The sequence below is a fragment of the Heterocephalus glaber genome, unplaced genomic scaffold (genome assembly GCF_053883595.1).
Source record: "Heterocephalus glaber isolate CG9 unplaced genomic scaffold, H.glaber_assembly_v1.0 deba00001761, whole genome shotgun sequence".
NCBI lineage: Eukaryota > Metazoa > Chordata > Mammalia > Rodentia > Bathyergidae > Heterocephalus > Heterocephalus glaber.
This window is the reverse complement of record NW_028258458.1, coordinates 2,737,481-2,758,023: the sequence shown is the minus strand read 5'-3', so window position 1 is coordinate 2,758,023 and position 20,543 is coordinate 2,737,481. Positions and strand designations below refer to the sequence as shown.

At 58.5% G+C, this 20,543-nt stretch overlaps 2 protein-coding genes across 2 annotated transcripts; both read left to right on the top strand.

Annotated features, from left to right (window-relative positions):
- Positions 1–20: 20 nt before the first annotated feature.
- LOC110347285 (uncharacterized) lies at positions 21–2,532 on the top strand. Its single transcript, XM_021251134.2, has 2 exons — positions 21–961; positions 1,380–2,532. The coding sequence occupies exons 1-2, from the start codon at positions 365–367 to the stop codon at positions 1,926–1,928; spliced, it is 1,146 nt and encodes a 381-aa protein (XP_021106793.2). The 5' UTR covers positions 21–364; the 3' UTR covers positions 1,929–2,532.
- A 2,868-nt stretch (positions 2,533–5,400) lies between these two features.
- Tmem59l (transmembrane protein 59 like) lies at positions 5,401–9,872 on the top strand. The gene is made up of 8 exons (XM_004873383.3): positions 5,401–5,605; positions 6,196–6,340; positions 6,430–6,530; positions 7,479–7,631; positions 8,361–8,463; positions 8,919–9,036; positions 9,127–9,244; positions 9,337–9,872. The coding sequence occupies exons 1-8, from the start codon at positions 5,429–5,431 to the stop codon at positions 9,463–9,465; spliced, it is 1,044 nt and encodes a 347-aa protein (XP_004873440.2). The 5' UTR covers positions 5,401–5,428; the 3' UTR covers positions 9,466–9,872.
- The last annotated feature ends 10,671 nt before the right edge of the window (positions 9,873–20,543 follow it).

The following is a 20,543-nucleotide window of genomic DNA, read 5'->3' as shown; positions in this document are numbered from 1 at the left end:
AGGCGGCGGCGGGGCGCGAAGGGCGCGGGCCGGGACGCCCGCACGTCGCTGGGCGCGGACGCGGAGGCCACAGCAAGTCTGAGCAGCCGAATTGACAAGGCGCTAATGCGCGCTGGCCCCGCCCGGCCCCGCCCCCGGCCCGGCCCGGCCCGGCCCGGCCCCGGGGGGGGGGGCAGCGGGCCCCGCACCGGCCTCCCCGCCATCCGCCCGCCCGCTTGCCCGCCCCCGGGCACCATGCGCCCCGCCCGGCCCGCCTCCGCCCCACCGTGAGCTGCGTGCCCGTCCCGCGCCCGGGGCCCCCGCTCCTTCCCCACGGCCGGGACCTCCCTCCCCAACCCCTCTAGCTCCAGGCTCCCCAACCCCAATGGGGGAGCCGGCGCCCCCAGTCCCTTCTCCGTCCTTCTGCCCATTGCTCCGCACCCTTCGCCTAGCCCCGCTTCCCTTCGGGCCCCCCGGCCCTGCTTCTCCCGACCCTCCCTCCAGTCTCGCGTCAGGGCCCCCACACCGCTCGGCCCCGCCTCCCACGGAGCGGTCCCCGAGCCTCGCCCCCCAGCCCCTCTTCCTCCCCCGGGGCCGGGAAGTCGCCCCCAGCCTCGGTCCGGTCCTCCTGGCGCCCGGGTCCCACCGGCCTGGCCCTCCCTTCCACTTCATCCCTGCGCGCAGCCTCCCCGGCCCGAGGCTTTGCGGGAGGAAAGGAGAAAGACAGGAAAGCACGGAGCCTTGGCTCGCTGTCCCCCTCGCACGGAGTGGGTCGGAGTGGCTCGGCGGAATCTCGGAGCCCGGGATGCAGCTCCCGCGTGGACACACAGGGACTGTGGGCCCGGTGGGAACTGGGGCCAGGCGCACTGGGGGTATCAGGGATTCCCAAGAGGAAAGTGGCGAGGACTGCTCCCCGGACGCATTCTGTCTCCCCGCTACGGAAAAATCCACTCAGCGGCCCGCGGGTGGGGTGCGCCACGCGGTGAGTAATCGCTCCGGCGGGCACCGCCCGCCCGTCCGCCCGCTCCAGGTAACGCGCCCGCCCGGAGCGACGCATAGTTTGTCTCCCTTCTTTTGCGCAAAGATCTTTCTCCTTGTTATTATTTTTGGCCACTGCTCGGTTTCGGGACCCCTCCCGGCCGGGCGTCTCATCCCCCTCTTCGTCCCCACCCAATACGGGGGCGCAGGAGAACGGGTTCTTGGTCTCCAAGGCCACCGGAGAGGGTGTCTGAAATGCGAGTTCCCGGGGGTCCCGGCCCCCTCCCCCCGCAAGCCTCGGAAACGCATGGGCTTTAACTGTCCCTTCCCTGACAGGCCTGGACCCTCCCTCCCTGTCCCCAGCCAGCGAGGGGGTCGAGTCTCAGGAGGGCTTAGGGCTCCCCCACCTTTGTCTCTTCCAGGCGGCCCCTTCTTGGATCCCCAGCCCAGGCTCCAGAATGTCAAAGACCTATGAATGGGACCTGGCGGCGCAGGGCACCCCATCTGGACCCTGGATGGGAAGGAGAGGGAGGCGAAACCAAAGCCGGCCCTGCCTCTGCCGGGGCCACCCGGGCCTCTTGCTCAGTGTCTCTGCGCAGGGCCGGGAACCTAAAGCTTTCCGTGAGAACATGGAGTGCGACAGAAGTCTCCACATCGAAGCTCTTGGCACAGCACCGAATTCTCTCCAGGAGCAGAGGTGGCCCAGGCCCGTTTGTCCCCTCTGTGAAGTGCTGTCATGGTCCTACCTGCCAGGCGGTGCCACGGCTGAGTGGAGGCCGCAGGGCTGGGCTGAATGGAGGGTCCTCCGCCCCTCCCCCACAGCCCTTGCCTTGCACATGCGCCCCAGGGGGTCTGGCCCCTCCTGGGGGAACTTCGGGCTTCTGGAGCAAAAGCCTTCATTTCCCCCTCCCGGCCCTGCTCCTCCCCCAGCCAGCCAGGTGCTCAGGCTGGAGACCTGGAAGCGTGCGTGACGACTCTCCTGCGCTCTTCCCACACGTCCAATCCATCAGCAAATCCTGTTGGCTCTGATTCCAAAACGCATCCCGTTCTGAGATTCCGACCCCTCTCCCCACCTCATCTCGGGCCAGGCCCCTTGGCTTCCCTCTGGGATGCTGCGGCCCAGCCTGTGGTGGGCCTTCGCCCCTAACCCTGCGGCCTTTGTCTGAGCGGCAAGCAGAGGGAACTTTTAAAAGCAGCCAACCCCAGCTTCTCCGCCCTGCCACCTTCTCCGTCATCCTCTCTCCCCTTTGTTGCAGCCCAGCTCCCCGAACCCTCGGGACTCACCACCACAGGCCCTTTCCCCGTGGCTCTTCCTGGGGCTGGGGTGCTGCTCCCCAACCCTTCCAACTTCTCTTTGGGACTCCCCAGTCCTCTGAGAGGCCTCACCCTCTCCAGCACACTCCACCCCGTCTTTCCTTTATTGTCTTTGTAGCCTACTTCCGAAAACCACTGCTTTCCCTGTCCTGAGCCTTCCTTTCTTTGGATCTTGGGCACCCTGAAAGTCCTTAGTCAGGGCCCCACGATGGGTCCAGTGAGCACCAAAGAAGAGCTCAATAAATATTTGCACAATGAGAAGGCATTGGAGAATTCTTAGTCCAAGTAGCAAGAAAACAGTCCCAGGAAGCCTGGGGTCCCAGAGTGGCCCACACCCCCTGATTTGCTGTGTGACCCAAGGTGGTAGAACCCCTTCTCTGGTCCTCCTCCAGAGAAAGGTATGGACCATTTCCCAGTCCTGCCCCCCTCCCACCCGTGAGCATGACCTCTGCCCTGTGGGTGACCTTTGTCCCAACCCTTTGACTTTAGGGAAAATGAATTGACCTCCAGGGTACCCTTCCCTGCCCTTGGTGCCTGGGAACTCCATTAACCCCTTCTTCCCCAGCCCAGCTATGGCTTCCAGGAGAGGAACTCCAGGTAAATATTGACCAAGCCCTTGAAGACGGCTGGGAATGTACTGAGGGAATGGGGGGGGTGCCTCCCAGACCCGGTGGGCCAGGGGAAGGGCTCTTCCATAACCCACAGTCCACCCATGGGCTAGAGGTTGGGGGCCCTGCAGCCCCAGCCCCCAGATGATGCCGGGCCACTGAGGAGGCACAGGTGGTTCAGGGGGAACAGCACCCCCGGGTCCCTTGGGAACCCCAAGCCAGTTTGGCTGAGAGCTCCCCAATTTGGAAGGAGCAGCTTGGGTGTGGAAGCCTTTGCCTTAGGAGTCAGGCGGGTGAGGTCCAGCCGGCTGGTGTGGGCCTGTGCCCAGGCTTAAAATCTGCACCCCAGAGCCTGGGCCCAGGGAGCCGCATGATGCCCTGGTCTCAAGGTCAGGGTGCTTAGATGGCAGGCGCTGGAGGTGGCCCTGGGACATCTGAGAGTTGCACTGAGTCTTGTTCTGGGCTGGTGTGCACTCCAAAGAGGATGCCTGGGTTCCCTGCCCCTCTGCACCCCAAAGAAACTCAGAGTCTGGGGGGACAGCTGCACCCTCTTTACTCCTCCCTACCCAAGGGTGTCAGCAAGCCGCAGGCGCCACCATGCCTGGCCTCCTCCCCAGCCTGGACCCAGCTTGGGGACGGGGGTCATCAGGGTCGTGGGGAGGGCGGCCAGGGACAAAGGGCGCTTGTCTGACACCCGCTCTGACCTCCCGGCCCGCCGCTGATTCACGCCGGCGGCCGCAGCGCCCCCCGCGCGCCCGCCCCCGCCGGGCGCCCCGGGGGGTAGGAAGTGGGGGGAGAGGGGCGGTGCCGAGTCAACTTTCCCTCTTAAGCCCCGGAGGAATGTCGGCGGATTTCCTGAAACCCGACCCGGCCGCTCGCCGGCCGCCCGCCCCTCACCTGGACCCGCTCCCCGGGGACGGCGGGCGCGGGCTCACCTGGGGGCCGGGTCGAGGGCTCTTCCGCTGACTGCGGAAAAGGGGAGCCACCATCAGTCTCCCCGCCTGTCGGGCGCCCTGGGCCAGTGGTCTAACCCCCCAGCCTCAGTTTCCCGTCCTGCAAAGGGGAATGGGTGTCTCTCCTTGTCCCCACGCCCTCAGCGATACTTCTCCTGCCTTTGCAGGTCTCTCTGTCCTCCTGTCGCCGGTCACCTGGCCCGATCCCCTCGGCCAAAGCTGGGCCCCGATTGCTTTATTTGGAAATAGAGCGATGCTACCAGTGCTCGTCCCCTACCTTGGTTGCAAGAAATGTTTGTTTGCAATCCATGAACGACAGCCACTGTGAAAGGTTAGGCGCTGGGGACTCAAGAGTTGGCATGTGTGGGCTTGAATCCTGCTCTGCCCAGAGTCGGGGAGCCTGGTTTTCCTACGTGTGACATGGGGACAAGGTGGGTCACAACTTGCAGGGAGGCTCCCAGGGCTGGGCCGGCCGGGTCCCGGGGTCCTGGCTTCGGGAGGCCCTGGCCGGGCGGGGCGGGGCGGGGCGGGGCGGGGGAGGGGCGCGCCGGGATCCAGATGTTCGGGTCCGCCAGGCACAGCCGCGCCTGATTAAGCCACGTGGGGGCCGCCGGGCCGCGAGATGAAAGCGAGCAGCCGGCGGGGAAGGGGCACCGCCCCCTCCTCCCCGGCCGGAACCTGCGGCGCCCTCCGACCGGCCGACCCCGCGAGGCTGTCGCCCGTCTGCGGGGGCGGGGCGTCAAGGGGCCACGCGGCCTCTGCTGGCACCTGCGCCGGGCCCTGCAGCGGGCCTGGGACATCTGTGTAGAAGACCGGGGTTTAGGGGCGTCCCCACGTCCATGCCTGAAGGAGAGGGAGCCGGGGGCTCCTAATGCGAGGTCTTGAAGTTAGTGTCACCGTGGGAGCGGTACTGAGGGAAGCCAGACGTGTGCCTGTTGGCCCGGGTTTTCCCACGAGAATTAGGAACTTTAACAGCCCCAGGGCACCTCTGCGTCCTGCCCATAAAGGCCCGGGCAGCGAGGGAGTGGGGGACAAGGGCCTGGTTCCCCCAGGCTCCAGCATCCGGCCTGAGCCAGAGGAAGGCAGCTCGTGGAGGGGGCTTGAGGGGCTCAGGTTTCCAGGAGGAGGGGACAGCGCACAGGTTGCTGCCCGCCTGGCCTGGGTACCAAGGGGAAAGTGCCAGGCCCGAGGGACCCAGGGGCCCTGAACTCTTCACCTACACGCTCCGTCTGGGTGTCAGCCTCTGGGCCCATTCCTCCTCCTGCTCCTGCCTCGGCTCCTGCCTGGGGCCTGGCGCCTCCCTCGCTGGGACCCCCCTGTTCCCCGTCCCCGATGCCTGGCCCTCCCGACACCCTCGAACCGTGGGCGCAGCGTACATCTTGTTCGTTTGGCTCCTAGCGCTCCATTGATGCCCGGCCCCTGGGGACCAGGGAGGTGCCTGAGACCTCAGAGCTGGCCCCGGCTGGGGGCCCGGATGCACCTGCCCGCCCACCCCGGTGCCGCAGCCCCATCCCCGCCCCCCCTTCCCAGACTGCCTCGCTCGGTGACGTCAGCGCCGGCCCCGCAGCCCGCAGCCCGCGTCCCGCACCGCCGGCCATGGCTGCGGCCGCGCTGATGTCGCCGCCGCCGCTGCTGCTGCTGCTGCTGCTGGTGGGATCCCCGCCCGCCGCGCCCGCGCCGCCGGCCCACGACCCCTTCGCCCCCCAGGTCGGGGACACCCAGAGCTGTCAGCAGCGCTGTCGCGAGCGGGACCCCGGCCCGCGGCCCTCGCAGGTGACGCGCGCAGCTCGGGAATCCTGGTGGGGGAGGGGCGGGGATGCGGGACGCGGTGACCGCGAAACCAGGGCGGGGGTGGCAGGGATGACCCTCCCGAGGGTGGGAGGGTTTGGGGATCCACAGCCTGCCCGACGTGGGGGTCCTTCAAAGCAGGGAGGGGCTGGGGCTGGGGCTGAGGCTCCCGATGTCACCTCCGGCCTCCCCCCAACTCTGCTGCGCAAGAACCTCTGGATGCCCAGGCCCCGCCTTCCTGCTCCTGTGCGTCCTCTTCCCTGCACAGCTGCCAGCCCCCCAAGCCATTAGCCCACCCAAACCTGTTCCAGAGGCCGATCCCCCCCTCCAGGCCTGAGAATCTCTCCCAAGCGCCTCCTCCCTGGAGCCCTAAGACTCCATTCCGATGGATTCCCAAAGTCGTTCCCTCTCCTTCCTCCTTAGAGCTAAGAGCCTCTGATATTCTTAGCTTCCTCCAACCTCCCTAGATTGAAGGACCAAATCGCCCCTCCTCCCTCTGCCCTCCTCTGTCCCCTATGCTTCCGGTCCTCACCGCCTTCCGCCCCTACCCCCGCTGAGCCCCGTGTCCCCCCCAGGCAGGGCCCGAGGTCCCCTCAGAGTCCCCCTACGACAGGGCCGTCCTGATCAGCGCTTGCGAGCGCGGCTGCCGGCTGTTCGCCATCTGCCGCTTCGTGGCCAGAAGCTCCAAGCCCAACGCCACCCAGACCGAATGCGAAGCAGGTGAGGGTCGGGGGGGCCCAGGTGCGCCGGGGCGGGGAGCGGTGACGAGGGAGGGCCACCCCCAGTTACCGCCCCTGTCGTCCCCACAGCATGCGTGGAAGCCTACGTGAAGGACACGGAGCAGCAAGCCTGCCGCGAGGGTTGCTGGATCCAGGCCCCCCAGCCCAAGCCTGAGTCCCAGCTCCAGAAGGTGGGCGCCCTGCGCTGAGTCCTGGGCCATCCCCCCAGACCTCCCCCAGCCCTGCCTGTCACCTCTCCTGCCCTCGTGGTCACTTCTGTGACGTGGGACCTACTACCTGTCACCACACCTCCCACCCTTTGCAGGGTAAATGGCAGTGAACACAAGTACTGTTCGGGTATCAAACACTCATCGTGGTCCCAGGCCTGACCCTAGCCCGTCCCACATCCCTCCTGCCACCTGAAGACGTCAGGCGTGCTGTCCCTCCCACGTGTCAGGTCCTGCAGTTGGGGCTGTGGCAGAGAAGTTTGAGGCCACCAGGGCTTGTGGCTGCTTCTCTCCTCGGTCATCTTCACTGCACCAGGCTGCCAGGCGCTGGGCTGAGCAGTTTCCTTGTGACTCGGAGGTGGCCACTGTCATCTGAGGGGGGTAGAGCTGGAGGTTCAAGGCAGAGCACCCTCCCAAGCACGCAGGGCCTGGGGCAGAAGTGGGCATTGCTCAGCTGCATTTGGAGGAAACTGAGGTACAGGAAGTCATGCAGCACAACCAGAGACCCATGCCTGGGGCTCCCCAGAAGGGCCTTTCCCCGCTTCACTCCAGGCTTCTGCCCTTAGAGCAGCGCAGTCCTGGTACCGCGCCACCTCTTCCCGTTCGAACGGGGTGGTGAGGAGGGCCTTGTGGGACTCGTGGCCGCTGGTCATTTGGAACCTATGCTGCACCAGCAGCTGGGGAGATATCATCAAAATCTTACAGCTACCCCATGAGGGGAGAGAATCATCTACTCCTGTTTTAGGGCCCAGAGAGGCAATGAGTTTTCCCAGGGGCACACAGCAAGCCACATGCTCTGGGTCTGAACCAAATCGCTCAGCCAGATCCAAACACAGTGAATCCCTCAGTGCCCCTCCATTCACAGCACTCTACTCTGTCACCATGTCTGTCCCTTGGCCCTCCCCTCCCCAGAGAAAGGTCCTGGAAGCTCCCGACGGGGCGGTGTCCCTCCTGGACTTATTTTCTGCCCTCTGCAATGACCTGGTCAACTCGGCCCAGGGCTTCGTCTCCTCTACCTGGACATACTACTTGCAGACTGACAATGGGAAGGTGGTGGTTTTCCAGGTGAGAAGGCTGGCAAGGGCCACCCCGGTGGCAGATGGGTGGCCAGGGTGAGAAGGGAGGATGCAAAATCGTGTTGCACAAGCTTCAGGTTCAGCTGGACTCAGGAGCTCAGTGTCTCCTTCTGCCCTTCAACCCAGCTTTCCTCTCTGGTAGCTTCATTTCTGGGCGTGCTCTTCCCTCCTGGCAACAGGGTGGGCGTCGGGGGCTCCAGATTACAACCTCTTTGGGATTCTAGAGTGGTTATTTATTTGTAGTGATACGGGGGTTGGAACCCAGGCCTTTAGCACTGAGCTACATTCACAACACTTTTTATTTTTTGTTTTGAGACAGGCTCTATTTAAGTCCCTGAGTTGCCCAGGCCAGGCTTGAACTTGCAGTTCTCCTGCCTCAGCCTCCCTCAGTGCTGGAATCACAGATGTAGGCTGCACAGCCAGTTTTCACTAAGCTGGGCGTGGCCCTGGCTGGGTTCTAGGCCATCCCTCAGCCAATTACTGTGATTCTGCTGGCTCGGCCTAGGTCATCTTCCTCCTTTGGGAGCTGGAGGATGGGGTGTAGGCCAACAGAGGGGCCCATGAGAGGAGAGAATGTCCCTGATGTCACAGCCCATAACCCATGAGCATCCTCCCTGCCTGCCTGTAGTGGAGCTCGATGCCAGCTGGACAGGAGACCCTGCCTGCCAGGGCTCAGGGCACCTCTAACAGCTCTGCTGTGCTATCTGCTCCGGTCCAGACCCAGCCTTCGGTGGAGAGCCTGGGCTTCCAGGGCAGCCACCTGCAGCGAGTGGAGGTGACCTGGAGGGGATTACATCCCGAGGCCCTGGAGGTCCATGTGGGTAAGGTCCAGCCCACTGTCACCAGAGTCCTCCTGGCCTGTGGTCCCCATAGGGTGGGGCTCTCCCTCCTCAACTGCTGGGTCCAACGTCGCATCTCCTAAGAGCCCATGGACCATCTTCCAGCGTTCCACAGTCCATGTCCTGGGTTACATGGTCTACCTTCAGGGTTCCTCAGTCCAGACCTCTCTCAGTGTTCTGTGGCTCACCTCCTGGTGCTCCCTGTCCCTCCCGCAGTGTCCCTTGGTCTGTCTCCCAGGACTCCATGGTCTGTTGAACTCCCAGGGTTCACCTCTTCATCCTCCAGGGCTCCATGTTCCATCCCTAGTCTCCATTCTGAACCTCGAGGCCCACCGCCCCAGGTCCTGGGCTCCTTTCCCCGATCTGTGGTAGCCCCGTGCTTCCTGAGGCCCCATGGCAGACCCCTGCAGGCTGCTGAGCCACATCCCCTCTCTCAGACCCCATAGGGCTCTTGGACAAGGTACACAAGGCCAAGATCCGAGTGAAGACCAGCAGCCAGGCCAAGGTGGAATCCGAGGAGCAGCAGGACAATGACTTCCTCAGCTGCATGTCCCGGTGGGTGGCAGGCCCTGGGGGCAGGCAGGCTGGGCTCCCCATGGCTCCTGCTCCTGGCAGGCAGTTGCTGAGCTGAGCCTGGGCCAGCAGGCGCTCGGGGCTGCCCCGCTGGATCCTGGCCTGCTGCCTCTTCCTGTCCGTGCTGGTCATGCTGTGGCTGAGCTGCTCCACGCTGGTGACAGCGCCGGCCCAGCACCTCAAGTTCCAGGTAGGTGGGACCAGTGGGGACACGGGAGGGGGCTTCAGACACAGTGAGGGAGCCCTGTCTGGGCTGGGGCCTGAGCACCCCCACCCCCACAGCCGCTGACCCTGGAGCAGCACAAGGGCTTTGTGGTGGAGCCAGACTGGCCCCTGTACCCGCCCCCGTCGTATGCCTTCGAGGACAGCCCCCCACCCTACAAGCTCAAGCTGGACCTGACCAAGCTGTAGCCCCATGGCCAAATGGACACCCCTGGGGCCTCCCTGTCCTGTGCCTCAAGTCCAAGGTGGGGGCGTCCTCGTGCCCCTCCACCCCAGCTCTCCTTGTTCCTCACTGCCCTGTCTTGCACTCCTCAGTCCCAGGGGGCCAAGCCTGGGGTCCTCCTGTCCCACTTCCTTGGGGCCATGCTGCTTTTTGTCTTCGATCTTGTGGCTTTCGGAGTTTCTGAACCCCCGTTTCGTGTTGCCTTCCTTTTTCCTTCTCTATCCCCTCTCTGGGGGCTGAGGCACAGGGAGCCACTTCCTCTGCAGTTTCCCTCTTTTTCCCCGAGACCCCCCTTCCAGGAGCAGGGACCCTGGGGACTCCCCGGTGGGCGGAGGGGGCGGGTTGGGGAGGAATAAAGCGTGTACATAAAGAGCATCCTGCCTGTGCCTCTTGTGTTCCATACCCTGTCTGCCCCGGGGAGCGGCCTGGCCGTGGCTGTGACTCCTGGCCACCATGTCGCCGTGGAAGCCCCTGGTAGTCCCTGCTGGCAGGAGCCCAGACCGGCCAGGTCCTGCAAGGACAGCCCCCTGTCACCTGGCCCAGTCACATGTCCAGGGAGGGCGTGTCCCTGAAAAATGGTGTGCATCCCCCCTTCCTGGCTGGGCTGGCACTTGTGATCCTCCTGTCTCAGGCTCCCAGAGTGTTGGGATGACAGGTGTGTGCTTAAAGGAGCTGATTTCAGAGGTGTGGAGGTTTGGCTGGTGACGGGGTGAGACAGGCCGGATGAGGGGTGATGCTGTGGTCTCTGGTCTGGCGATGCTGGGAGCGATGCTCTGCCCTGTCCCCCCCCCGCCTGTGTCCTGGAGGACTCCAATGGGACCGACCGAAAGGCTGCCCAGTCCCATGGGCTCCTCTCACCTCCCTGTCCCCACAGCCACTGTCACCGGCCATGCAAGCTGGGACCACCGAGCCCCTCCCTCCAAACCCCCTTAGGAGTCTCCAGAGGCCTGCCCTGCCCTTCGCCTGCACACCTGTGGCTCTGGACACCTGAGCCCCATCTTGATTCTTTTTTTTTGGTACCAGGGATCGAACTTGGGTCCTTGCACTTGCGAGGCAGGCGGCGGAACCGCTGAGCTAAATCCCCGGCCCCTCCCATCTTGATTCTTATTGATCATCACTCATCAATGCCATCCACAAAGCCTGTCCTTTGCCTCAGACAGCTCCAGCCGACTGGCCCCTTCCTTTCCACGGTGACCACTGAGGTCCCCACACCTCCTCTCCAGGCTCCCTGCTTCTCCTCCTGCCCTCATCAGTTACATCGGGTATGAGGCAAATCCCATCCTGGACATTGCTGTCTCCTGGGGTTTGCGGTTGCCGAGAGGAGCCCAAACATCCAAATGCACCTTCGAGGGCCCCACAATCCACCCCCATGGCCAACTCTAACTACTTCGATGGGGGGGAGGCTATCACTGTGACCCAGCCACATGCCACTGTCCCTGAATCCTCCAAGCCTGCCCAGCTCCTTCCAGCCCCAGGGCCTTTGCACTTGCATGTCTCTGCCAAGGTCATCCCTGAAGGGGTCTGCTTCAGTGGAAGACCAGTCTCCCATAATGACACAGCCTCTCTTGGGTGCCCAGACCTCTGTCCATTTTCTCTGTTCTTGCCACATTCATAATTGGCTCATAAGGATTTGTTTCAAAGTTGGCCTCTCTACTTCTTTCTATCTATCTATCTATCTATCTATCTATCTATCTATCTATCTATCTTTCTGTGATGCTGGGGATGGAATCCAGGGCTTCACACTCTGCCACATCCCCAGGCCTTTTTATTTTTATTCTGAGACAGCATCTCACTAGATCCTAGGCTGGGCTCAAACCCGAAATCCTCCTGCCTCAGCCTCCTAAGTAGCTAGGATTCCATGTGTGCATCACTGTGTCCGGTTCCTGCTTGCTTTCTGAAGAGCTTTCCCCCCTTCCTCTTTCCTAAGAGAAGTCTGCTGCCTCAGGCTGATCACCCTTGGACACCCCGGACACAGCTGGGATTGATGGAGGGATGTGTCCTGTTAACTAAAGTTGCTGAGCAGGGAGGCTGTAGATCTGGAGCTGCTGAGGGCTGCTTGTGGTCACGATGACAGTGCCTGACACAGAGAGGGAGAAAAACAATGTCTAAGGCCATTGTTGGAAGTCCTGGAGCAAGCGGTGCCTGAAATCCACCTTGCCTCTCAATTTTTGGCTTAGATAAAAAATTATGCTGCATTTCTTCTTTTTGGTACTGGCGATCGAACTCGGGACCTTGGGCTTACAGGCAAGCAGGCAGCGGAACCACTGAGCTAAGTCCTCAGCCCGTATGCTGCATTTCTTGGAACTGAAAAAAACCATAACTGATTGGCTTTTCTTGAACCTCTGGCCCCTCCTTTAAGAATAAGCACCCTTGCATGGGTGCTCTTTACTTGTTTGTTTTGTACCATGTGTCTAGAGCATTAATTCTTTTGTTTTGAGACAGGGTCTTGTTATCTACCCCAGGCTGGCCTCGCACTTGTAGAGATCCTCCTGCCTCAGCCTCCCGAGTGCTGGGATGACTGGTGCACACCACCATACCTGGCTCAGGGATTCCTTTATGACTTCCTGGCCTGTCTCCTCCACATACCATCCTGGGCACACTGCAGATGCGGGGCTGGCTCTGCCAATGATCTCAGCATCCACAAATGTAGACCCTGGAGGCATCTCCCGGCAGGACATCCGGGGCCTCTGTCCCCTGGGCTCTGCCCACTTCTTTATCTTCTGCCCGCATCCCACGCAGACCTGGTGGTGGTGGGTGGCTGGCTGGCGTCATAGCAACCAGCAGGCGCACCCATGTGTCTGGTAGCAGAGGGTTGCCATGGGAACAGGCCATCCTAGTTTCCTGGTGACAAGGACAGTGATCTGGCTGGGGGTGGGAACCACTGTGCAGGGGAGGGAGTGAGACAGCCCTGGTGTCCAACAAACATGCAAGGGACACTGGAAATGCTCGAATGGGAAGACTGGAATGGACTGTTGCTTCCGGAAGGCTGTTGGGCTAAACCCCCTCCCGAGGCTGCCTGTGTCCCTGCTGGGGTCCTTCTTCAGAGTCCCCACAAGACCCCTTCCTGGTGGCTGTTTCTTGTGTGTCCCTCCTGGCCCTTGCTTCTGCTCTGCTGTACCTCTGTCACCTCCCAGCTCAGCCCAGGCCCCTCTAAGTCACAATGCCCCAACTGAAGCGTTTATCATGTTGACAATTAAGTGGTTGCTTCCTTGCTTGTGTGATGATTAGTTTAATAAATGGTCCCTCTGCCAGATGCGACACTCTAGGCGTCTCGGTCACAGCTGCGTCCCACACACTGAGGAGGCTGCTTGCAATACATCTTTGTCAACACTCTCCTTTCTCACTCTGCCTGGCCCATTTTCCAGAGCTAATGCGGCCTCATCTCTGTCCCTAGAGCCCCCTCTGGCATTGGGCTAAGGCCTTCCACATTATGTCCACCTGGAATATTCTGGACCTTTCCACAGTGTTCTGGAAAGGTCCAGAACATTCTAGAACATTCTGTCTTCTACTTTTACTACATTGCATCATCACCTCCTCAGGGATATTCTCCTTGATCTGACTAAATCAGACCCCCCCCCCAATCTCTCAGCCTATTTTCTTCATGGCAGTCATTGCCAAATGGAAAAGCTTTGGTCATTTATCAGTGTATGTGTCTCAGATGTAGCTCTCCCATTAGGATATACATTACAGAATATTCTGGAACACGAGGGCAGGGTTCTTGTCTAGTGTGACCCTCAGCAGGAGCCCAACACTCCCATTTGCTGGGGGCTCCCTTATGGCCCCTCTGAGTCATACCTCAGTAGTAGCCCCCAACTCTACCATCTTGGGCCCTTCTTGTTGTTTTATTTGTTTGTTTCATTTTTGTTTTTGAGACAGGGTCTCACTATTTATTTAGTCCAAACTGGCCTCAAAGCCACAGAAAACCTCCTCAGCCCCCAGAGTGCTCAGATGACATGTGTGGGCCACCACACCCAGCTTCCAGCTCATTTTTCATTTTTTATTTTGAGGTAGGGTCTTACTAAGTTGCTAAATTCCCCAGGCTGGGCTGGTACTTGTGATCCTCCTGCCTCAGCCTCCCAGAGTGCTGGGATGCCAGGCGTGCACTTCCACACCAGGTTATTTTATTTTATTTTTTTATTTTTTTATTTTTGGTACTGGGGATCGAATTCTGGTCCTTGAGCTTGAGCAGCAGGCAGCAAAACCACTGAGCTAAATCCCCGGCCCAGGTTATTTTATTTTTTGCAGTGCCAGGGGTGGAACCCTGGGATCTGCATGTGCTAGCCAAGTGCTCTGCCACAGAGCCGCTGCCCAGTGTCCTCTCGAAGACATTAAGTCATCCCCATACCACATGAATACCTCGGACATAGTTGTCATGCTGTGTTTATTTAGAGACTCATAACAAGAAAACTCTGCATGTTGGGCACAGACGCGAGTTGTATCTTCCATCTGCACTTGTTTGTAGCTGGGGATGCAGAGCCCTGGGTGCAGAGGGCCAGCCGCACCGCCACGCACCAACTGGTGTCTCCAGGGGGTTGCACCAATCGATACTGCCACAAGCTGTGCATGACAAGCAGCTCTGAGCCACCACCCCATCATCGGCAAGAGGAGCACAGTGGGGGCCTGGGTTCCATCCCAGCATCCATCCCAGCACCGTGAAGGAATGGGAACAGTTACAGCCCTGGGTGAGGCTGCACTGGGCCATGAGCGTCAGTCCCTTCTGCGTTCCTGTCACAATCTACCCTCGGCACAGATGCAGATGCGTTAGTAAGAAAGGAGCCTACCTGACTCACCGTTCTGGAGGCTGGGAGTCCAAGCAGGATGGCAAAACTGGTAAGGATCCCTTGGATTGTGTAACCTCATGGCAGGTGACAATAGTGGGGCATATGTGGGGACAGTCAATCATCCTCCTTTGTCTTTTTCATGCTGGGGGTGGAACCCAGGTCTACACACCACTGAGCTACATTCCAAGCCTGCTCTCCCCCTCTTTCTTTCTTTCTTTTTTTTTTTTGGTGCCAGGGATTGAACTCGGGTCCTTGCGCTTGCAGAGCAGGCGGCAAAACCACTGAGCTAAATCCCTGGCCTCTTTCTTTCTTCTTTCTTTCTTTCTTTCTTTCTTTCTTTCTTTCTTTCTTTCTTTCTTTCTTTCTTTCTTTCTTTCTCTCTTTCTCTCTTTCTCCTTTCTTTCTCATTCTGGTTTTGTTTTGTTTTGTGTTTTGAGAAAGGGTCTTGCTATGTAGCCCACAGTGGCCTTGAACCCACTGTGAAGTGACCCTCAGAGAGCAGCAGACCAAGGAAGAGAGCACTCAGAGGACAGAAGGGAAAGCAGGTTTATCACCAGCGAGGGCCCAGCGGAAGTCCTCTTCCAATCTGAGCCCCGTTTCTAAGTTTGTTTTCATATTTATCTATTCTTTAGCCAGGGCAGGGGAACAAGCAGAATTTCACAGAAACAGAACTTTGCACAGGGTAGGGAGGTGTTGCTTTTACAGTTTCTCTCTAAGACATAGGGAGGTGGGCAGCTGTGGCTCAGCAGTCCATCTTCCCAGCAGAGTGACCTTCGTGGGTCTAGCAGGAGAGCCAAGTCTTAGACCATTAGCCCTAAGACCGTCAGTCTCTGTCCAGCTTTGAGACTATCAGTCTCTGCTTTGTCCTTTGTTCCTTCTCATTTCAACTGTGTAGCCCAGGCCAGCCTTGAACTCACGGCAGATCCTCCTGCCTCAGCCTCCTGAGCCCTGGAATCACAAGCACGCGCCACCTCCCCCAGCTCAATCTTTCTGCTTTCTGTCATGTACCACGAGCAGGCAGTCGGGGTGGAGACCAGGGACTAGGTTCTGAGAGGACACCGAGCGGTCAGGGATGTCAAAGGCCTGCAGGTGACTAAGGGAAGCCACAGCAGATTCATCGTAGGCAAACTCCATCCATCCATTCACGGATTCATTCACTCACTGAGAGACTGGCTAGCTGTTGGCTGATGCCAGATGTGGTGTCCTTTGGAGCCCAGCAAGGCTCCAGCTTGGATGCAGATGCTGCCAGGTGTGGTGGCTACATCTGGGCAGAGAAATAGGAGCTCTGCTGAGCATCGGGGGCATTCCTGGGTGAGGAGGAGTGTGCAGTGGGTGCAGAGAACTCGGGTGGGTACACACCCATCATTCCATTCCTTCCCACCTAGGGGTGGGGGAGGTCCCATGGCTGCTATAGCAAATGATGATGGCTGGGCAGCTGAACACAACAGGAACTGCTGGTAGGCACAGTGGTGCACATCCATAATCCCAGGTACACAGGAGGCTGAGGCAGGAGTAGCCGAAGATGACGCTAGCTTGGCTACCTAATGAGACTTTGTCTCAAAAAAAAAAAAAAAGAAAGAAAGAAAAAGAAAAAAGAAAAACAAAAAAATAACTGAAATTGAATCTCAGAGTCCTGGAGCCCAGAAGTCCAAAACTAAGGTGTCTGTAGGGCTGGGGATGTAGCTCAGTGGTAGAACACTTACTTCCCATACATGAGGTCCTGGGTTTCACCCCGAGAACTGCCAAAGAAAATCAACACCAAAAAAAGCTAAAAGTCTTAGTTGTGGGTTATGGTGGCACATGCCTGTAATCCCAGCTACTGGGAGGCAGAGGCAGGAGGATTGTAACTTTGGGGTCAGCCTGGACAACTTAGCAAGAACCTATCTTAAAATAAAATAATAATGGCTGCGGGTACAGTTCAGTGGTAGGGCATTTGCCTAGCATGTGTGAGGCCCTGGGTTCCATCTCTAATACCTAAAAAGAAAAGAAAAAACCAGGGTTAAGTGGCACACATTTGTAATCTCTGTACTTTGAGAGACTGAGGCAGGAGGATTAGAAAGTTTAAATCCTGGGCCAGGGATTTAGCTCAGTGGTTTCGTCGCCTGCTGCACAAGCACAAGGACCCGAGTTCGATCCTCCTTACCAAAAAAAAAAAAGAAAAGAAAAGAAAGTTTAAGTCCTGCCTGGGCAACATGGCAAGATCCTGCCTCAAAGTGAAAAATAAAATAAGGGGCTGGGAATATAGCTGAATGGTAGAATCCCTTTGAGTTTGATACTCAGTCCTAACAAAAGAGAAAGAAAAGAAAATATTATAGCTGGGCTGGGGACCTGCCAAGGCCCCAGGAGAGGACTCTCTTGCTTCTGCCAGCTTCTGGTTGCTCAAGTTTCCTTGGCTTGTGGCCGCATCCCCCCATCTCTGCTTCTGTCTCACATAGATTTGTCCCCTGCCCAGAATCTTCTGTCTCTTATAAGGACATTTGTCTTAGGTCTGGGATCAACTCTAGCCCAGGATGGTTTTTTCTTGAGAAGTTTTAATTACATTGTAAAGACCTGTTTGTTTATTTTACTGGGAACTGAACCCAGGGCCTTCTCACTGAGCTATATCCCAGCCCTTTAAAAAAAATTTTTTAGGGCCAGGGATTTACTCATTGGTGCCTCCGCCTGCCTCACAAGCAAAAGGTCCTGAGTGCAATCCCTGGAACAACAACAAAAAATTTTATTTGGAGACAGTGTCTTGCTAAGTCCCCCGGAGGTTGCTAAGAGGCAGTGGGACTTTTAAGAGGTGGGGCCTAGGACGAGGTGGAAAGCCTGCCCCACCCCTGACTCTGGCTTCTGGTCTGGCCGGCTGGCTTCTCCCTCCACAAAGGCCCTGGTCAGCCTTTGAAACTCAGCACCATGCGTGTGTGTGTATGTGCGTGCATGCGAGCGTGCATGCCACTAACCTCTTTGTCACCAGCCTTACTCTGGTATTTCATTCGAGTAACAAAAGTGCAGGCTGCCTCACCTTGAAGAGGAGTTCTCTACCCACCTTGATGTGGGTGGGGCCCCAGCACCCAGAAGAAGGCGAGGGTCCCCAAGAGCTAACTGGCCAGGCTTCCTTTGCACCTTCGCTCCCTAGCTGCCAGGAGCCCCTACTGTGTAATGTCCCTCACCTCCCCTGGGTTGGATCTCAGGCGTCCAGGTCCTGGTGTCTGAGCAGCAGGGCCGGCAGGATGGAGACTGAAGCAAGGAGAGCAGAAATGGTGACAGCAGCCCAAGGCACGCACACGGTGGACAGCCAACTTTCTGGCTCAGTGTTTTTGTAGAAAGGGTGACTAATTCTTTTTTTTTTTTTTTTGGTGCTGAGGCCGGAACCCAGGGCCTTGCACATACTAGGCAAGCGCTCACCCCCGGGCTCCACCCTCGGCCCAGGGTGACTAATTCTTACCGAGAGCCGGGTTCCATTCCTTAATTCCCATTTCATGGACACGGACGCTGAGACCACCCAGTGGCCCTGAGAGCGCCGTCGTGATTCACTGGCGCACTATGTGTTTATCTAACGTGTGTCTGCTGCTGTCCGGCGGCTGCAGCAGCAGCCAGAAACAAAATAGCATCCTCATCCCCGGGGAGCTAACATTTCAGTGGAGAGGATGAATGATAAGAAGGGAAGGAAAATGTCTGACAGTTCCTCAGAAAGCTGAACAGGGAGCTACACACCCTAGGAGCCTTCAATTCCACACCTAGGTTTCTGCCCCAGGGAACCAAAAACAGGGACTCAGGCAAGTCCTTGGCCACACATGTTCACAGCAGCCCAGAGGTGGGAACAAGTAAATATCTACCAGCGCATGAATAGATCCACACAGGAAGGGCCATCTATGGAATGGAGTATTACTCAGCCAAGAAAAGAAATGAGGCACTGATACATGCTACATGGATGCACCTCAAGACCATGGTGCTGACAGTGACAGAAGCCAGGTATAAAAGGCCACATGGTATGTGATCCCACTGACATGAATTGTCCAGAACAGGCGAATCCACAGGGACAGGAAGCAGATCAGTGGCTGCCAGGGTCTAGGGGAGGGGACGGGGGAGAGACTGCTCACGGGGGCAGGGTTTCCACTGGGAGGGGTGGAAGTGTTCTAGTCTTGCATAGAGGTGATTGTTGCTTGCCATCCCGAGTGTGCTGAGAACCCTGGGGGGGCTGGGGGGTGGAGCTCAGCGGCAGAGCACTTGCTTAGCACGTGCAAGTCCCCGGGCTGCATTCCCAGCACCCCAAGAATCAATTGGTAAATACAATATTTTTTGGTACCAGGGATCGAACTCGGGACCTTGTGCTTGTGAGGCACGTGGCAGAACCACTGAGCTACATCCCGGCCCTGGTAAATACAGCTTTAAAGAAAGTATAAAAACTACCCATTCAGGGGCCTTACAAATGGTGAATTCTTCTGGGTGAATTTGGTGCATGCCCCTAACCTCGGATACTGGGGAAGCTGAGGCGGGAGGGTCTTAAGTTCAGGGCCAGCCTGGGGAACTAGCAAGATCACGGGAAGTACTAGGAAACAAATTTTTAAAAAAGATGTGGAGCTGAAGATACAGCTGGCTGGAGCATCCTGCAGAGGCCCTTGGTTCAGAAGCACTGGAGGAAGAAGAGCCGAAGGCCGTAATGAAGAGGAGAATCGGCCTCGATAGGACACCGGCCCTTTCAGTGGTGATGCCCGTCAGGGTGGACCCTGGCCGCCTGGCTCCAAGGCCATCCGAGGTTTCCACTTCCTCCTCCATGACACCTGGGCTCTCCAGAGCCTCCACGCTGGACCTGGACCACCCCTGGGTGGCTTCACAGCTGGCCGGGCTGGCTCAGGGGAGCAGGTGGCAAGGCCCCTGCCTCTGGGATCCCATGCCAGATGTGGGCCAGATGGCGGCCAGGCTGTGGACAGGGCCCTCCATGGAGTGGCCTGCAGCTCTACCAGCCCATGGGTCCATCCTCCTTGTACCAGGCATGTGCAGTGAGGTCCCCACTCTGGCCCAGTCATGGCAGCCACAGCAGTTTGGGCCGAGAGCCCTGGGGAGGGGATCCCTGGCTTTGCTGCTGTGGCCCACATCTCACCTGCAGCTGATGCCCTCGAAGTTCATCCCAGCGAGGGCCACACGGCCCCCCTTTCTCCTTTATTTTTATGGTACTAGGGATGGAACCCAGGGCCTCATATATGCTGGGCACATGCTCTACCACTGCACTACATTCCCAGCCCTTTTCAATCTATCTATCTATCTATCTATCTATCTATCTATCTATCTATTTATTTATTTTGAGACGGGGTCTCACGATGTAGTCCAGGCTGGCCTTCAACTTGCAGCAGTCATGCTGGCTCAGTCTCCCAAGTGTTGTGATGACAGGTGTGCGCCACCACGGCTGGCTCCCTTTTTATTTGATTTTATTTATTTTTAATTTTTTTATTTTATTTTTTCCCTTTTCATTTTATCTTGAGACAGCTATGTCCAGGCTATGTTCAAACTTGCAGTCCTCCTGCCTTGGCCTCCTGAGTAGCCAGGATTGCAGGTGCTCACCACTGTGTTCAACTGAGCCCCCTCAAGTTTGGTCTTGATTGTTTACCACCTTGCTAATGCCCCTAATTAAAGATGTTGCCTCCCCAACTCTGAGAGGTGTCTGCTAAAGCCATCACCGGTTTCTCTTCTCGTTTCAGTAGTAGGGTATCTCCACAGTGACCCCCTGCCCTCTGTGACATACAGGCTGCCCCCGCCCAGCCTCCTCCCTCCTCTGGCTGGCAGCACACCCCTGCCCCTCTGGAGACCTTCGCACAGGGTCTCCTGTGACCTGAGATCTCGGAGCACCTCAGTGACCAGGGGATGGGGGTCTGCAGCACACAGTGCACGTGCACACAGCCGGGCACCTGGAGACTCTCCTGGGTGTTTTGCCTATCGCTGGCTAAGTGTCTGTGCCTAACACATGGGTGGAATCTGGGTGTTTAGGGAGCTTGCGTGTGATTGGATGCCATTGACTCTGGCTGTATGTAGGGCAGCATGAGCTGTCAGTCTCTGCTGATGGTGCTGGACGCCTGCACGTGGTTCGTCCGGAACAAAGGGTGATCGAGGCGGAATCATAGGTGTCTGCACAGCTTAATGGTCTGGCATTCACTGAGTGGAGCCTGTGTTTCCGAAGGCAGCAGGGCCTCCAGCACCTAGTAGTATCCATCAAGGGGCCTAGTGTCACCTCCTCGGTGGGTTACAGTGTTTGAGCACCTGGCCCTCTGCAGGCCATGGGGGCCAGT